Raw genomic sequence first — 18,955 nt, forward strand, 5'->3', positions numbered from 1 at the left:
GTTCCGTCTGGTCAATGGTCTGGAAATGGTCAGGCATAAGGTGTGTTCAGTCTGGCCAATGGTGATAAAAGTCGGTTTGGTCTGGACAAGTGTGGCTCAAATTCTGTTCGGTCTGGGGATACCTATCTTTGGTTATGGTGGGTTCGGAGCCCCCGTCTGCGACTCAATCGATCTGACCAATACCTGTCTTGGGTTGCGGATCTCATCCTGGGACCGATTTCATCTTTAAAGTGTTCAGAAAACGTTTAGCATTTCAGACATTGAATGAAACTTTCCTAGCTAAAAAGTCAAAACAATAGAACAGGAAGCATTTTTGATGCGTAAATTCTCCGTTGTTAACTTGAACGTTTGTTTGTAAAAAAAAGTGACTCAGTGATTAAAACTCATTACCTGAAGCACACAAGACAACAACATCAAGACAATAAAAAATGCCCTATAAATATACATTTTTTCAATTCTTTTGCTGATAGTAAAGGCTATTCTTCGTACGGCGTGAATGAGCTGGAAAATCATTATTAGTATTAATTAAGAACTCGATTTAGGTTTGGAACTTAGATTTTGGTCAAACTAAGCCTGGAAATCAGTCTAAAGAGAACTTTGTGGGCCTCGTCAATCTGTACGGAAAACTTTGTTTTGTTATCAATCTATATATACACACATTTGCAGTGGTTTGAACAAATTAATATTCGGTTTATGGCTGCGTAGGGAAATATAACGTTAATTAAATCGCATATGCGACAATAAACAGATCTTAATTTAAAGAAAAAGACTGTCAATTTTATTAACAGATTGCTAGGAACCTTTTGCTGTCAGCTGAAGAAAATACCAGTAATTTACGGGTTTTCATTCAATTTGGTTCAAGAAAGTCCGTTCATTCATCGCTCCGGGTCGATTACCAATAGATACATTACATATCATCAGGTTAATGGAACAAAAAATAACCCTTGTAAGATTCTGGCAGAACCTTACATAATCTTGCAAGACACCAATTCGGAATCGGCCCTCGGTATTAAAGTATGAGGTCCCAAAATCAAAAATTGCAAGAAAATTCAAGAATTACGGTGAACTGTTGCAATAATTGGCATTGCCATTTAAAGGGTTGATTGCGGTGAACAGATAAATCACCGCGAAAAACTGCAAGCCTTCCAAAAACATTTTGCCTTTCACCGCATTACATATTTCAACTTGAGTGCGCTTTGCGGTGATAAATACTATTTTTCTGAAGCTATACACTGAAAATTTTGTTGAAAATTATTGAAAATTTCCCTGTAAAACCTCGACCCGAGAATGACTTAGGCCAGTTTTCCTTGTACACTGGAATACTGCTTTATACAACTATGAAAGATCACAGTAGATTTTGACTTACCTCAGCCAGACACCCGAATGAAGTATTTACTTGCACTGGAAAACGACAAAAACGTTGGTTGAATTGTGTCGTGTTTTAATTAATGTTTTTTTCTCAGGTGGTGCTGAAAGAGTTTCCGACGAAAACTTCAAAAATGGTAGTGGTAATAATTACAAGAATCTAATCAGAAACCAATTGTAAATGGTATGGTTAAACTTAATCAGCCTCGTTCTAGGGAGGAGTTGTAAACAAATAAACAAAATTAAAAATGCACTGAGGAGCGAGCTGAAAGTGAGCTGAACAAATCTGAAAAAATCCGTTTAAATACTTCACAAGGGCTATTTAGTTTCAAATTCACCGGTTAGAAAATGTCGCACTGAATTATTTCAGCCAATACATTATACAAAACATATTTGGCTACACTTACGAAGTATACAACTGCGTAATAATATACGTCGTCTATTCACGTTTCTTAGCTATTATAGAAACAACGAAAAGTAGAAAAAGTGTAAATTAGCAATTCAAAAATGCGCTTTTGTGAATGAATTAAGGAGTTAATAGGTAATAAGGGAATAAGTTTACAAGGGAAAAAAAAAACTCAAGCATAAAGTGTGGAAAAATTCGTGGGCTGGATCAAAAACTGATTTGAAATTCACAGAGTTTTCCAGTAAGGCCCTATTAGCCGAACTGGTGGAAGTTATTACTGTTATTACTAAGTAATAAAAGGCTCCAAAAATACTAAATGGGAGTTATTAGTTGCTAAGAGGTCTGGATTTGAAGGTAATTGAGTTAACTAGGGAAAAGCTATTCAGTTGAAAGTCAGAAAGAATAGCTCTATGATAGGCTCAGTAGCTCTCCAACAAAACTACTTTGATAACTTCTGGTATAAAAGGGAAAAAAGGAAAATTGGGATCTAAAAAGTGGCCAAATTTTTCAAGAGGGCATCAAATGTTAGTCTCTGAAAATTGGTACCATAAAAAAATTTGATTCGAAATTTATACAAAACATTTATCAGCATTTGTACTTTGATGTTTTTCAATTGTGCCCAAAACGACCAAAATTTAAAAAAAGTTTGCTTTGAAAGTTTACATTTTTTGAAAACTAGCGAAAGCATTAATTAGACAAAAAAGTGTGATATTTATAGATTTTTAGTAAAACTGCTTGTCAATAGAAGAGAATAATCACACATGTGAAATGATTGCACTAAAATTTTGACTGCACTTAAATGATTGCAGCCTTCCAATTTTTTTTCACTACGTGACCAAGTTTTTAAGTAAAATATATTTTGAGCCGTTATGAAAGTGCGACTCACTGCGGTCAAATTTTCCTTAGAAATTTTTCACAAGAAACGATAATAATCTTACGCACTGGAAACAATTTTGGATATCACGTGGAAAGAAACTTTTGAAATAGTTTATCACTAATTTTGGAATGATCAAAAATTTTACTGTTGAAAAAAAAACATGTAAAAAATGCTAAATACTTGAGAGAGATTTTGCGCGCTCCGCTTTTTGAAAATTTAAACAATCCACAAATTTCAACCAGATCAAGTGCACTCGATTTTGAAGACGGTGAACAAAAATTGAACAAAAAATAATTTTTTTACAAACCTTTGACGAAATCATTTTTCAATAACTGAATTTTGAGAAAGAGTTTGTTGACACATTTAAGTTGACTAAATTGAATTTGTGATTTAATTAGCAAACTTAAGTTGTCAACAAAATTTTCGCGAAAAAATGGTCTGCGCGAGGCCATATAAAGTTAAATACAAAACTTTTTAAAAGTTAGATGAAGAAATTATTTTTTTTTGCATTACACTCTTTTGGGTTATTTTATTAAGCAGAAAGCAACGCCAAAGAATCAAGAAAATAGCTTGTGTCATTTAGTGGTGCGGGTTGAATTGAATTTATTTGACAGGAATATTTTAATTGAAAGGGAATTTTTTAATCCAAAATTGTGACACGACTGCGCTCACCATTTTTATAAAGAGAATTGTATTTTCTGATTTTGGGGCAGGTACTTTTTTAATATAAGGTTTTACAATTTCTTCGTTTTAAGGGATGGATCTATTCTGATTTAGGTGTGGAAACTTTATGATTTTAGGGGGTTGTAATTTTTCCAAATTCAAAGTCTATACTTTTTCTGACTTTATTGTATGGCAATTATTTTTATTCATTAATTCAATAATTCAATAATTATTTTTATTTGATTGAAAGAGAGTTTTTTTAATCAAACATTCTGATTCAACGGTGCTCACCATTTTGATTCAGAGAGTTGAATATAATGGTGAGATGTGGAGATAATGGTATCAAGATATTTAGCAATGTTTTTAAAATAAAAACTCCGTTTTGAAAAGTTTTATTTAAGTTTGGAGGCTTTCAATCTCTAGGGGAAAATTTTTCCAGCTCATTTTTGGGTTAATGCATAAATTTTTTTTACAATCATTTTAATTTGAGAACATGAGCGTCAAAGACTTGAATAAATTTTTTGAATAAAGTATGAATATTTCTCTAGAAATTAAATCAAGTTTTCTCTTATATGCGTAGTCTGAATTCTGCTAGCCTGTAAGTTTTCTTTCTTTAGATTTCAGTAAGTAATGATTGGTTTTGAAGACATAAATTTAAACAATTGAATCATTTCGCATATAATTAAAAAAAAATTCCGAATGTTTTGTCTTTCTCAATTTTTCAAATCTCAAGTTTGAAGAAAAAAAATTTGAGTTGAGTGCTGCGTTTATGAGTGGTTTTGTTATTCTGCTATTATTCTGGTTTAAAGATAATTACACCAAAAAACTCTGGCTGATCTTTTTTTTCTAATTTCTAGTTTTCTTAATAAAATTTGTGGTTTTATCTGTCTCTGACTGCTTGTTAAATATGAAGGAAATTGTTTTACTTGCCAAAAATTTTGTCATGTCTGTTTGTTTGGCTGAAATTGTTCAATTGGGCTGATGTCCAGTTTTTTTCCAAGTTAAAGGTGCTTAATTTTTCTGGTTTTTAATTCACGGTATGGTCATATTGTAGTTAAGCATAGTGGTAATTTTTCTTTATTTAGTATGTGCCTTGTATGTTAATGTGAGTGAGTGAGTGAGTGAGTGATTGAGTAAGTGAGTGAGCGAGTGAATGAGTGAGTGAGTGAATGAGTGATTGAGTGAGTGAGTGAGTGAGTGAGTGAGTGAGTGAGTGAGTGAGTGAGTGAGTGAGTGAGTGAGTGAGTGAGTGAGTGAGTGACTGAGAGAGTGAGTGAGTGAGTGAGTGAGTGAGTGAGTAAGTGAGTGAGTGAATCAGTGAGTGAGTGAGTGAATGAGTAAGTGAGTAGTGAGTGAGTGAGTGAGTGAGTGAGTGAATGAGTGAGTGAGTGAGTGAGTGAGTGAGTGAGTGAGTGAGTGAGTGAGTGAGTGAGTGAGTGAGTGAGTGAGTGAGTGAGTGAGTGAGTGAGTGAGTGAGTGAGTGAGTGAGTGAGTGAGTGAGTGAGTGAGTGACACCCATCTTAGGAAACTTTTGACACCCAGTTTCAGAAACTTTTGGCTGGGTTGCCGTTCTACGAATCAATAAATTAGACAAGTTATAAGTGAAAAATTTCCCTTTCCTGTAATTTTCACCAAAGTTTGACTGTTACTGTAGATATAAATGTTGTTAAAATTATTATTTCGAGTTTCCTCAAATTATGACGCAAAAATATGTATATAAATTCTATGTAAGGTAAAATACTCTTTTTGAAGGTCTAATGATTTTGGGCCTCTTTTTAGTAGGGTAAAAATTTTTGATTTGGCTGTCAGCTTTATTCATTCCGGCCCCATATGAGCAACAGGGAGGATACTATAGATTCGACCAATCTTTTTGATTCACAGATTAGTATTTGAATTATGGAAACCTATAAGTGGTGACATTAGATGCTTTTCAAGCATAGGCAATTATGGTTTAAAACTTTTTATATTTTTGATTTCTGAGGCTTGTTAAGTTTTATAATTTCTAGGGCTCTCGAGCATTTTTTAAATTTTCTTTGGCGTTCTGAGTAAGTTTTTGTGCTTTTTTGGGCTTTTTAAAGCTTTGTCAGTTGTAAAATAATGCTGTTTGACAGTCTCTGTTTCATGAAGGAACATTTTTTTCTAATTTTACGTATATAAATTGTGTTCTATTTCGTCTCAGTCTAAAATTATTACCATTATCTTGGGCTCTGAAAAGAAGAACTGAATTAAAATTTATTTTTGTTTCTTTTTAAATTGATCACGGTTTTCCAGAAATTGAAACACAGTCTTCTCCCATTCTGCACTGTTGACCGGAATTGTCCTCATGGCTTCCACTTTTCTTTTCAATTTTCAAAGCTTGCCAAGTTTTGTGGTTCTTTAAGTAGTTTACTTGAGGTTGTTTCAGATTCATTCATTAAAGGTGGTGTCATAAAAATGCTTATCAAGCCTAGGCTATTGTAATTTAAAAATTTTTAGAATTTCGCACTTTTGATGGCTTGTCAAGTTTTAAAATCTTTAGGGCTCTCGGGCATTTTAATAATTCTCGTTGGCATTCTGAGTAAGTTTTGTTCGCATTTTTGGGGGATTTTAAAACTTTGTCAGTTGTAAAAAGAATGCTTTATGACAATCTCTGTTTCAAGAATGTCTCTGTTTCTATTTGGTTTCATTCTAATATTATTACCAATATCCTGGGCTCTGAAAAAAAAGAACTGAATTAAAATTTATATAATTTTTATATATAGTTTTTAATTCATCACACTTTTCCAGAAATTTAGGCACAGTCTTCTCCCATTCTGCACCGTTGACCGGAATTTTCCTCATATCTTCCACTTTTCTGTTCAAAACTTGCCAAGTTTTGTAGTTCTTTAAGTTTCAGATTCATTCAAGATTGGCTGGAGAGGGCAAAAATTGTTAAAAGAAAACATAATAATAATTAAAATAAAACTCCTGTAAAAAATTGATTGCATTTTATTAAAAACTGATATCCCTCTCTGATAAATTGTGCATTTGGATCATTTTTCGTTAACCACCTTGTTAAATATCAGTTATTTATTCAATTTCCTCAGGAATTGATATGGACAAAAGTTTCAAAAATTCGATTTGCTTTTCGATACCAATGTTTTCTAATTATTTGCAGAAGCTTTATTATTATGTTATGTTATATTTATTATGTTATGCATTTACTATATTTGCTGCTCAAGTAAGGCAACAATTATTTTTGAGCAATAAAAAAATGAGGAACATTGATGAATACGTAACTTAGTCCAACGGAAGAATTCATATTTTATATTTCCAAATTTCTTTTTTGCTTTTACTAAACGGAACACAATTTCAGGTGCAAAACAATGTTATATGTATATGTACAATATAAAATGAAGTTGTAGGAATCCGCATTTTTTTCATGTTTCGAAACTTTCTTAGGAAACCAATTTGAACGGGGACAGACTTGTGCTATTTTTAACCTTTTTTTTTCTTTACCATATGATTGCAATGTACTGGTTAACTTCTAATTGTTTCAGAGAATTGGCTTCTAATTGTTTTAAGATAGCGCAATTACAAAAAAGAATCACGCAAAGTGCTGCACTTGATGTTCTTTATATATATATAAATATATATATATATATATATATATATATATATATATATATATATATATATATTTATATATATATAAAGAACATCAAGTGCAGCACTTTGCGTGATTCTTTTTTGTAATTGCGCTATCTTAAAACAATTAGAAGCCAATTCTCTGAAACAATTAGAAGTTAACCAGTACATTGCAATCATATGATACAGAAAAAAAAGGTTAAAAATAGCACAAGTCTGTCCCCGTTCAAATTGGTTTCCTAGGAAAGTTTCGAAACATGAAAAAAATGCGGATTCCTACAACTTCATTTGTTCTATAAGCCGCAAAAATTGCCATTTCAGCTACTGTTTGAGGGTGTGTTATAGTATTTTTGAAAGTTATGTCATGCTGTATCGTGGTTTCCCTAAAGGAGACGAAATTTTCTGATGAGCGAACCACATGAGCCGAAGTGAAATTTCATATTATATAGTTCCCAATAAATTATGGGTTTTATATACGCAGAAAGCAACGCCAAAGAATCAAGAAAATAGCTTGTGTCATTTAGTGGTGCGGGTTGAACTGAATTTATTTGACAGGAATATTTTAATTGAAAGGGAATTTTTTAATCCAAAATTGTGACACGACTGCGCTCACCATTTTTATTAAGAGAATTGTATTTTCTGATTTTGGGGCAGGTACTTTTTTAATATAAGGTTTTACAATTTCTTCGTTTTAAGGGATGGATCTATTCTGATTTAGGTGTGGTAACTTTATGATTTTAGGGGGTTGTAATTTTTCCAAATTCAAAGTCTATACTTTTTCTGACTTTATTGTATGGCAATTATTTTTATTCATTAATTCAATAATTCAATAATTATTTTTATTTGATTGAAAGAGAGTTCTTTTAATCAAACATTTTGATCCAATGGTGCTCACCATTTTGATTCAGAGAGTTGAACATAATGGTGAGATGTGGAGATAATGGTATCAAGATATTTAGCAATGTTTTTAAAATAAAAACTCCGTTTTGAAAAGTTTTATTTAAGTTTTCAGGTTTTCAATCTCTAGGGGAAAATTTTTCCAGCTGATTTTTGGGTTAATGCATAAGTTTTTTTCACAATCATTTTATTTTGAGAACATGAGCGTCAAAGACTTGAATAACTTTTTGTTTTGAATGAAGTAGGAATATTTCTCTAGAAACTAAATCAAGTTTTCACTTATATGCGTAGTCTGACTTCTGCTAGCCTGTAAGTTTTCTTTCTTTAGATTCCAGTAGGTAATGATTGGTTTTGAAGACATAAATTTGAACAATTGGATAATTTCGTAATAAATTAAAAAAATTTTTCCGAATGTTTTGTCTTTCTCAATTTTTCTAAGCTTAAGTTTGAAGAAAAAACATTGAGTTGAGTGCTGCGTTTATGAGTGGTTTTGAGCGCTATTATTCTGGTTTAAAGATAATTACACCAAAAAACTCTGGCTAATCGTTTTTTTCTAATTTCTAGTTCTCTTAATAAAATTTGTGATTTTATCTGTCTCTCACTGCTTGTTAAATATGAAGGAAATTGTTTTACTTGCCAAAATTTTTGTCATGTCTGTTTGTTTGGCTGAAATTGTTCAATTGGGCTGATGACCAGTTTCAGTAGCTTCAACATTTCTTTCAAATCTTTAGATTGTTTTTTATGAGTTGTCCTGTTGTCTTTTGTTTTTTGAATGAAGAAAGAAGATAGAAAACTGTTTCTGTCTGGCTTCCAAACTACTTTGCGCCATAAAGTTGAATTGTGTGCAAATACTACTCTAGTTTGAAACATTGATTTTTTAATACAGAAAAAAATTTTACCTGATATTTTTCTCCACTGCAATTTATTGCAAGACAGCGCTGCTAAAGCTTTGTCATAATGAATTCGACAATTTCACACTTTTTTTTTAATTTTTCCGAATGTTTTGTCATTCTCAATTTTTCCAAGCTCAAGTCTGAAGAAATTAGTTTTGAGTTCAGTGCTGCGTTTAAGATTGGTTTTAAGCGCTATTTTCTGGTTTAAAGATAATTTCACCAAAAAACTCTGGCTAATCTTTTTTTTCTAATTTTTAGTTCACTTAATACAAGTAGTTTCACTTGTCTCTCAACGCTTGTTAAAATTCAAGCAAATTTTTTACTTGCTTAAATTTTTGCACTTTATATTACGTTTTTGATCAAAGACTCTGGTACTCAGCAAACTGTATCTAAACGTATATACAATATAAATGCCTTTAGTGTTTTTCTCTTAACTTGTGAAATCATGTCTGTCGGTTTGGCTGTAATTTTATAATTTAGATGAGCGGTTACAGTAGTTTCAAGATTTCGTTCAAAACTTTAGACTATTTTTTATGAATTGCCCTGTTGATTTTTCTTTTTTTTATTGAAGATAGAAAAGTGTTTTTGTCTGGCTTCTTTGCTCCTGAAGTTGAATTGTGTGCAAATAGTACTCTAGATTGAAACATTGGTTCTTTAATACGGAGAGTAAATTTAACTGTTATTTTTCGACACTTCAATTTATCACAAGACAGCGCTGCTAAAGTTTTGTCATAATGAAATTGACAATTTCGCATTAATTTTTATTTGAATTTTTCCAAATGTTTTGTCATTCTGAATTTTACCAAGCTCAAGTCTGAAGAAAAAAATTTTGAGTTCAGTGCTGCGTTTGTGATTGGTCTTGAGCGTTTTTTTCCTGGTTTACAGACAATTACACCAACCCTTTCTGGCTTATATATTTTTAATTTCTAGTTCTTCTAATACAATTTGTAGTTTTACCTGTCTCTCACCGCTAGTTAAATATGAAGGAAATTGTTTTACTTGCCAAAATTTTTGCCCAGCACACTGTACCTAAACGTACATATAATTTAAATGCTTTTGTTGTTTTTCTCTAATTTTGTGAAGTCATGTCTGTCTGTTTGGCTGGAATTGTTTAATGGGGCTGATGGGCAGTTACAGTAGCTTCAAGATTTCTCTCAAAACTTTAGATCGCCCTGTTTTTAGGAATCGCCCTGTTGATAGAGAAATGTTTTTGTCTGGCTTCCACAGAGCTTTGCGCCTAAAGTTGAATTGTGTGCAAATAATACTATAGATTGAAACAATGGTTCTTTAATACGGAAAGTAAATTTAACTGCTATTTTTCGCCAATTCATTTTATCACAAGACAGCGCTGCTAAATTTTTGTCATAATGTAATTTAGAAAAAACATTTCAGTAAATATTTGACAGGTACGCTCAAAATCAAAACATGCAATAAAAGCCGACACCAAATAAAAAAGCAGTATTGACTTGTTTCGACCTTCTTATTTTGAGTGTTTATAGGTTAACCTCATAATTTTTTAAAAAATGTTGAATCAACAGAATATTTTATCAATCTGATTAAGTGTTAAAAACCAACGAATAATAAAGAGATTTTTAAGATTTTACAAAAAAAACTTTGCGATTAGACGACAAAGATTTGTTACTCCTAACACACGATGAATGCTACATTAAAACGACAAAAAACAAATAGCGCCATTTCGCAGTCTAATTAAGTTTTTTTGGCATAAGTAGTAGAACTGCAGCAATTGCAACGGAAGTTTAAAATGTTACCAATTAGATTTCATCAGCCTTTCGGCTTCAAGCTTCAGTTTTTAGCAAATCGGCTTCAAGTTCCATAGCTTTTGAGGACAAGTAATATACTAATGTTTTATAATTTCTACAATTAGAGAAACTACTTAACATCATGTTTTTGAATCACTGAAAAACGATCAAAAGCGCCGCATATTCAAACGATCGACGCAGCACTTTTTGCGTGTCTAACATTATTTCACTCCCACGGTTCAAAAAAAATTCAAAAATATTCACAATGAAACATTTTTAATAATTGGAAACTCGGTACCACGTGGAGGTGACAGTGCCCCTTCAGCGCCTAATTTTTTGAGAAGTGCTCTGAGAGCACTTAAATTTTCAAAAAGTCAGCTCGAAATTTTTAAATATTTATACGTTGATATGCGCTGAGACTTCGTTAGTAAAACACTTGAACACTTGAATTTCTGCGCACCCTTAACAAAACTTTAGTTTTTCTAGAACAGTTTTTCTAAGTGATGACGTTCAACGCATTATTATGCAAAAATTATTGCTGATTTATTTAAAATTTTATTTCATTATTTCATAACTTTCAGCAAATTTCTGTATATATCACTTAATCTTCTACAATTTTGCAATACGTCAATACCAAGTTCTACTGCAATACCAGGTTCTTGAAAGCTGTGCGCAATTCATTTGCGTTTTTCTTCACAAACGATATTTCTAAGAAAAAACAATGTTTTTAAGAGTTGCTTTGATCAATGCTGAAATTATATTTCTTACAGAGATTTTTCAGAATCCTTGCATTCAGCGCATTTTTTTGAAATAATGAGCGATAATACGCGAACACTTTCCCAAGGGATTTATTTTCTTTTTCAAAGTACAAACAATCACAAATGTGTAAGTAGGCGGAAAACCCTCACAAATGAAGTAAGCGGAAAATTATGTAAGAAATGCTCTGAATGTGCTGAAATTTTATGGAATAATCTCAATAAGTTGAAAATTTAATTTTAGGCGCTGATTGCGCTGAATAAAAATGTTGTCAGCACTTGTCAACACATTTCTTGCGAAATTTCAGCAGATTTTTCAACACATCTTTTGTATTATTTCATTGCGTCCAAAAATCCTGAATTCGGCACTTTTGGCAACATTCCTCGCATAAATTGAGCTCATATCTTACCAAAAAATCATTATATCTTTCAACACATTCATGAATCACTTACATAAATTCAACACATTTCTTACAACAATTTGGTACATTTTTAACACATTCCTTGCATAAGTTAGGATAGTTACATAATTTAGCAAAAAACGTACAAAATTTCAGCGTTTGTGAGAAAGATACCGTCTGCGTTTTCATGAAGTTTCCTACAAAAAATATACGTTCAAATTTTTTGGTCACTATTTCTTATAGCGTTGTCAACATGTACTTTCCTTCATCTTTTGCGATTCTGAAGAGCCACTAATCATTAAAAAATCTGCATTCTTCTTTTAAAAATTGATAATTTATATTCTTGGAGAAGAGAACAACAGAAAAAGGCCAAAATTTTATCATGGCTAACGCAAGGAATACCATTTCACTTGAGCTCCCTGGTTTCATACAGTCAAGCAATGTGGCTATATAGTCTAGTGGCGATAACTGCTTTATTCTAAGAGTTAACAGTGCCCAAAGAACTGATAATGTCGGTGGATAAATTGTGCTGAAATTATATGTTATGAAAAATCAGCCGACTAAGGGGATAACTATGTAAGATTTATATGCTGAATTTTTTTTTCTTACATGATTTTAAGCGAAAATTTTGACCCGGGCTATATTTCTTTCTCTTGAGTTTGGTATTCTCTTAGCATCATGAACAAAAATTGTCAATTGTGACAAGTTTTAAACCTGTAACACAAACAAATGGTTCTAAATGCCAACAGATATATTGCAGTATATTATTCAGGACTTGGATTTCAGGAAACACTTTATCTATATTCAACTTACGCTCATGATGTCCGTGATGGTGGTGGCCATGATGGAGATGGTCATGCAAACTATGGCCGCCCCCATGACCTCCTCCGTGTCCTCCTCCCCCACCCATTACTCGAAGTACACCCTGGTCGCTTGATCTGATCCGTTGAAAAATTAGGTTGAGAGTCACGTGATCTGGTCCGTTGCCTAAATTTGACCTCCAATCTTCAGAAGACAATGAGATCTGCTCTAGATTATTTGATGATTTTCTGTCAACTTTTGTTTTGCAGATTCTTTGTTTGAATTGTCATAATCTTGGCTCTTATTAGTTTATCTCAGACCAATTGTTCGAATGAATTTGAAGTGCTACTTTAGCTGTTAATTCGATCTCTCAAAACTTGCTCTCAAGATCGTACTCAATCCATGATTAAAGCAGATACCCAACAGTTCTGATATTTTCGATCTTCTCAATGTCAATCTTCAATGATTGGTTGTTTTGTATATTTTGCGGTTCTCAAAGGTCAAATTGCTCCACAATCGAAATTTCCTGTTTTAATGCTGCGTTAATTTTCAAAACTCTAACAATCGTTACAATTCTCTAATCAGTTAAACAGGATAATTGGATGTTTATTAAAATGCAAGGAAGTTCCCAAATCGAAGCGCCGAAACCTTTATAATGTTGAAGGAAAAAACAAACAGTTTAGTTTGTTTGTCTCTATATGTACTTGTTTACAAACTGAATTTTCTGATGGGGAAGAAGATGCGGTAAACGTGAACAGAACTGTTTATTGTGTTGATTGTTTATTGTTGTTGTTGACTTTGATGGATTGTCCTTGTCACGACCGCACTATACGTCACAAGGCTAAAACAAGAAAGAATTTTCACCGATAAAAACAAAAAGGAAAAATTTGAAGAGGCGTAGGCGAAATTTCACTTTTAATGAGACTTTGATTGTGACTGAATTTGTGTCAATTATTTATGTCAAAGTAGTGATAAAAATTTTTGCAAATAGAAAAGCTTTAAAAATTTGCATCACTATTAGCTTCAAAAGTATGTCTGAATCAGATAATATCAAATATTGATATACCAAAAGTTGTTCAAACAAATAAAACGATGAAATGTTAGACTAAGGTAGAGTAATTATTTTGATAGTTTACCATTTTAAAAAATCAAACAATAAAGCTTGGAAAATGTACTTGCAAAAAGGAACATTAATGTTACCCGCGTAAAAAGTATAATCAGATAATATCAAATATTAATCATATGCCGAAAGTTGTTCAAACCACTAAAACAAAAGAGGTTAGACCAAGGTAGAGCGATTAATTTGATAGTTTTCCATCAAAATTAAATAATAAAACAAAAAAAGGGAGGAAATAAAGAAAACTCACTTGAGGGGAAATTTGGCCGGCCTTTTTGCTCTTGTTTTTATTATTCTAAATCATCGATTATAGCGTGTCAAATAATTACGTAACTATTTGATGTAAAATATTAGAGGATGGTACTTCCTGCTAGTCTTTGTGACTTTCCCATTACCTTTTTGTTTTGTTTTCGTAGCCTGAATTCCTGCTTGCTTTAAGCACTAATATTTACATAAAATGATCGCTTAAAGTCGCCTTTGTCCAATATTTGCATTTAAAAAGCTTCAAAGACAACACCATATAACTACACCACTGGTAAAGATAGGTATATTAGTACTAACATTGCAGCAATTTTGCTATTAAGCTTAATAAAAACCAAATTTTTTGCTACTTGGTGAAAAACGCGCAAGAAATTTTAAACTACCCTTTTTTTGATCAAAATTTACTGTGAATTTTTCTGCACTACTAACGCAAAAAGCATAAAACCGTAATAATAAGACCCTAAGACTTCAGAATTTTGCCTTTTCAATTCTTGTTCATATATAAAAGTAAGCAAAAAGCAAATTCTGGCAGAAAATTTTCTTTTTGCGGCTAAACCCATTCAAATTTGGTCCCTATTGGCGACATAGGCGCCAAAAAACTTCAAGTGAAGAACTCTTTGCGATCAAACTAGATAGGGTACTCCCTTGAAACAAGTGCACTCCCTTCAGTATGCGCTCTTTTTAAAATTCTTGTCAAATGACTTTCAAGGTAGTCTTTTGTGAGTATTACAGTATCAAATTGTAGTGTTATAATGTATTATATTCCCGTGTAAGGACCCAGCTCTAAAAAGGCCAGTATTAAAGGTGCAAAACACTCTTTCGGATGCTCAATTCAACCCATTCAAACGATATAGTCAGTCTACCAAATCGATATATAAAGCAACGTATTTGTATTGGTGATAGCAACGTATTAAGATTGTAACGTACATAGCAACAAGTGAGAGTTTAGACGGCAAGGATTTTTTGATGCTCTTTTACAGGTTTTTGTCTGATAACGAATCCGTTCAATGCTAGTCACCATTTTGTACCAAAGAATCCAAAAACCCGAAAATTATTGAGCCGAATCATGTCTTATTTGATAGGTCTTATGACTAGATTTACTTGAAATTATGTTATTTGTACTTTTTCCGAGCTTTGTACGTAAATTGGAACGATTTCTTTGCGTATTTAAATACTCGATTCTGATTGGCTAATAAAATGACGCATTTTGATATATTACTCGCTTTAAATCTATTTAGTTACTAACAGCCAGAAACTATATAACTCAATTTAATGAAACTTCCTGATAAGCGTTCATTATCACAAAAGAAAATAAGTCGAAAAAGCAAAAAAAGAGCGTCGGACCAAAACCAAAATTTTTTTTGAAAATAATGTTTGAAAAACACAAAATGATATGATGAAAAGGTTAGTTATTTCCTACTTACTATGTTGGAAAACCAAAAACACTTCACAAGTGCAAAAAGCGAGAAAACGAAACAACTAACACCAATGCAAATGACTACCATCAAAAATTGTCGTCATCTCGGGAAGTCGAAAAATTGTTCCTTAAATACAAACTTTTTTGGTCAGTTAAGTTGGATAAGAAACAGAACCAGCTCCGATTTTTTAAAATATTTTCATTAGAAGGCTGCTTAAACAAGTTTTATTGAGACTAAGAGACAACGAACAACAACAATTTCTGGCAGGTCACTGCAAAGTCCACATTTAGTTTAAACAGAAATCTTAGTCAGAAAACCAAAAGTCTTTAGCCAAAAACTATATTATTTAGATGTACATGTGTTTCAAAACTAAGCAGCTAAGGTTTTCGTTAATATACAATACGACAGAAAACAAACCTCAGGGTCCAAAAAGATGAAAATCCATTATCTTTTAGATTTAAATTAAAACCCATTAGCTAAAAGAAATTAAAACACATGAACGCATTAAAAAGATCCATTTATGCATTCTTAGAAAGCCGATAGCACTTCTCAAATATTGGTTAAGGTGAGGAGAGAGTAGAAAAACCAATCATAGTCAAAATCCAAAAGTCTTGCAAATCTTCGCAAAATCAATTGGCTTCAAATAAATATTTAGCTATCAACTGATAACAAAAATTTCTACCAATGTTCAGTCTTTACCTCGCTCGTTTTGAAAATAAAGAGCAAAACGAAAAAAAGACAACAAAAGAAACAACAAAAAAGATAAGAACTCGCATATCACTGATGAGAACATTTTGGTGTCAGAGTCCAAACAAAAAGCAAGAAAAACCAAACATTTGATAGTTTTTTTCTATAACACCAGAGCAATAAATTAGTTTTTTTTATGAGATATAAAGAAAAGACATCACGAATACTGAAATCTCAAATTATCTCAAATTATTATTCATGTTTGCTAAAAACGTTTCGTTTTTTCAATTAGAGCTACTTAGATGAAAAGGGCCCTCTCAGTAATGTGATTTACTGATAAAACACAGAGATAGAATATAGCAATCAAAATTGACAAACAATTACAATTTTCTTCCAGGCACAAAACTTTCAAGTGAAATAATCCTTAGTTGCCCAACGAAATCTTTGTATAACAGTATGCTAACACCTTTATAGCGCATAAATAGCATTCAGCATTATTTTGATTGCTTTCTAAGCAAATTTTTGCCAAAAATTATGATGAATAATCTAACCTCTAAACTGCACATTGCCGCTAATTATGCCAACTCTGATTGCAGAATCCAGACGTTCAAAGGAGATCAAAAAGTCTCAGCCACCAAAATTGTAATTTTGGATATTTTGAAAATATAACTTTGCTCGCAAAACAAGAGATGAATTATTTGTCGTTTTATTGAGCTGTCTAAATTTTAATAATTTCGTTTCATAAATAAATATATTTATTTGTATGTTTATACATGTGTGTGTGCGTGTGGGGCGTATTTATGTGTGTGAGTGTGCGTCTGTTCCTGCGTGTGTGAATTTTTTCTTCAGTAAAATTCCTGATAACTTCCTCTCTATAAATTGAGTAGTCCGCAGTCTTTGATTATTCAAGCGCTCTCTATTGAAATTAAAAATAAATTAATTTGAAATTTTTTGAAAAGAAAAGAAGCACTTACTGTTAGCATATCAACAGTTTCGTTTGTCAGAAGACTTATTTCATAATTATTTGAAGCAATTGTCTTTTTAACAGCCTCGCAGCAATAGCAAAGATAATTTTGACGACGCCATTGATTTTTGCAAAGAAAAAAAATTCGGATTCTATTTTTGGTCTCATCTTAATCTAGAGCAAATCTATTTTCAGCTACAGGTTCAATTGACGGACGTTTCTTTTCTTATTCAAACGAGCTCAAATAAATAAGTGTTGTGTTTTCTGAGTAAAGCTTATGGTTTGTTTTGGCTCCGACAAATTATTTTCGTAAGTTTTTAATGACCTCTTGTGTTTCGCCAGCACTCGATTTTTTTTTCGTGTTATGACTGAGTTTGGTTAATCAACCGTCTGATTTGGTATTTAGGGAGCTATTAAAGTAACTATCTAATGCCTTCAATTGATAAATAATGGCTTTTCACAAATATTACTCGATAAGTATACCAAACTCATCTTTTACTTATAAAGTATTGAATTTTTGGTAAGCTTAGCTATTTCGGTAACCTATTTTTTTTCTGATGGAGAAGCAGCAATCGCAAGGCCAGACTAGGTAAAATTTTGGAGTTTTACCGTTCAACTTTTATACGGATGTAATGAGGCGCTGTATTTTTCAAAATTTTCGTTCTTTGATGTTAAAAACAGTCCAGAATGATCTCAAATCAAAATTCAATTCTCTTCACAAGTCATATTTCAGTTTTACGTGCAAATGAAGGCCAATGAACATATTACATATCTTCAGAGAATAGCTTACTGCTTTTTGGCTGAAAATTAAAGGTAAAAATTGAGTCCTTCATGCAATCGATGTGTTTTTTTTAGTCCTTTAACTAATTCTCTAACGACATGTCCGATTAACTTCCTAAGTATTAACAAATATACGCTTTCACAATATTTTTCTGGACATTTTCAATTGTTATTGTTTACGGATATAAAAAAATGTAATGAAAATGAATGGTTTTTGAGATTTGTCATTTTAATCTTTTTGTCTTCTTTTAATATAGTCTCAGCAATATCGCTAGTTGCATTCTCTTTCAAATGAATTAAAAAATTGTCCTGATGCCTGTTTTGTTTTTGAAATCATGAGTTATTGGTGTTCACACTGCGATTTTTTCTACCTTTTTGTTTTTGCACATTTTCTAATTTTTGAGGATTCCTTCTGCTGTTTTATCCGGTTGTCACATTATAGGCGCATTAAATACCAGACGCATATCAAATAATTGGCATCAAAAGAAAGCAGCTTTAATTAAATTTGATTTTTTTAACGAAGAGATTATTATTATATAGGCTCGGACATCGCTTTCTCGCAAAATTTAATCAACTTTGTGATTCTTGCATGTATTTTTTCAATAGCGGTCGCGTGACGTTCTGGATAATTAAAGGTCTCAATGACTTCGTATAAAAATTCAAATGGAGCCGTTTGCTGATTTTAGTTGCCATCTAATGGATTTAGGGCTATAAAAATATTTGTCTTCAAAAAGTACAAACCTTTTTTCAATTGTGCTTTTTCGTTTTTCGTCTACTGGTTTATTATTCTGGTTTATTATTTTCGTCTATGGTTTAAAGCAGACAGGTCCCATAATTTTTATAATGAATGTAATGGTTTTTTTAAATTTTTCATCTGATTCTTTTTTTGACGTTTCCATTAATTTTTTTCTTAAAAGAATTAGATAGGCATTGAGTTTTGGTCTTAATAAAAGCTTTGTAATTTTATTCGACTTTGTTGTTTGTCTTGTCTCCTATTCTCTTTAATGGCAGATGGCATTGGTCGTATAATGCATCATTTATTAATTTCTGTAGTGGTTTGACTTTTGAGAAAGTTTTTAAATGACACACCAATTGTTTTCAAACATTATTTGTACTTGAATTGCTGGAAGTCTTTGAAAGTCTTCTATCTCTTCGTCACTTGATAGATGATTAAGTCAAAAACGTGGCTCAGCGGTGGTCAGAATTTTTAGTGCAAACATATTAGCGAGCTTTTTTGTTGCTCTTTAATCTCAAAGACTTGTTTGAGCAAACGCTTTGCAATGAACTAACTGCATATAATAATT

General features: G+C 32.0%; 1 protein-coding gene across 8 annotated transcripts in view; it reads right to left on the bottom strand.

The window, feature by feature from the left end:
- Window positions 1–18,955, bottom strand: part of LOC142343189 (innexin unc-9-like) — a 103,688-nt gene that overhangs the window by 66,308 nt on the left and 18,425 nt on the right. For 3 of the 8 annotated variants that reach the window (XM_075394910.1, XM_075394907.1, XM_075394906.1), the window contains exon 2: window positions 12,437–13,265. In XM_075394910.1, the coding sequence (XP_075251025.1) occupies window positions 12,437–12,533 (97 nt within the window). In that variant the 5' untranslated portion in view covers window positions 12,534–13,265. Of the gene's footprint in view, window positions 1–1,366; window positions 2,260–12,436; window positions 13,266–13,560; window positions 13,712–13,791; window positions 13,949–18,955 lie in introns of those variants that run through there. The other 5 variants (XM_075394913.1, XM_075394911.1, XM_075394908.1 and 2 more) reach the window with 5 other exon arrangements.

The sequence above is a fragment of the Convolutriloba macropyga genome, chromosome 7, assembly GCF_964194025.1.
Source record: "Convolutriloba macropyga chromosome 7, txConMacr16.3, whole genome shotgun sequence".
In the NCBI taxonomy this organism is placed as follows: Eukaryota; Metazoa; Xenacoelomorpha; order Acoela; family Convolutidae; genus Convolutriloba; species Convolutriloba macropyga.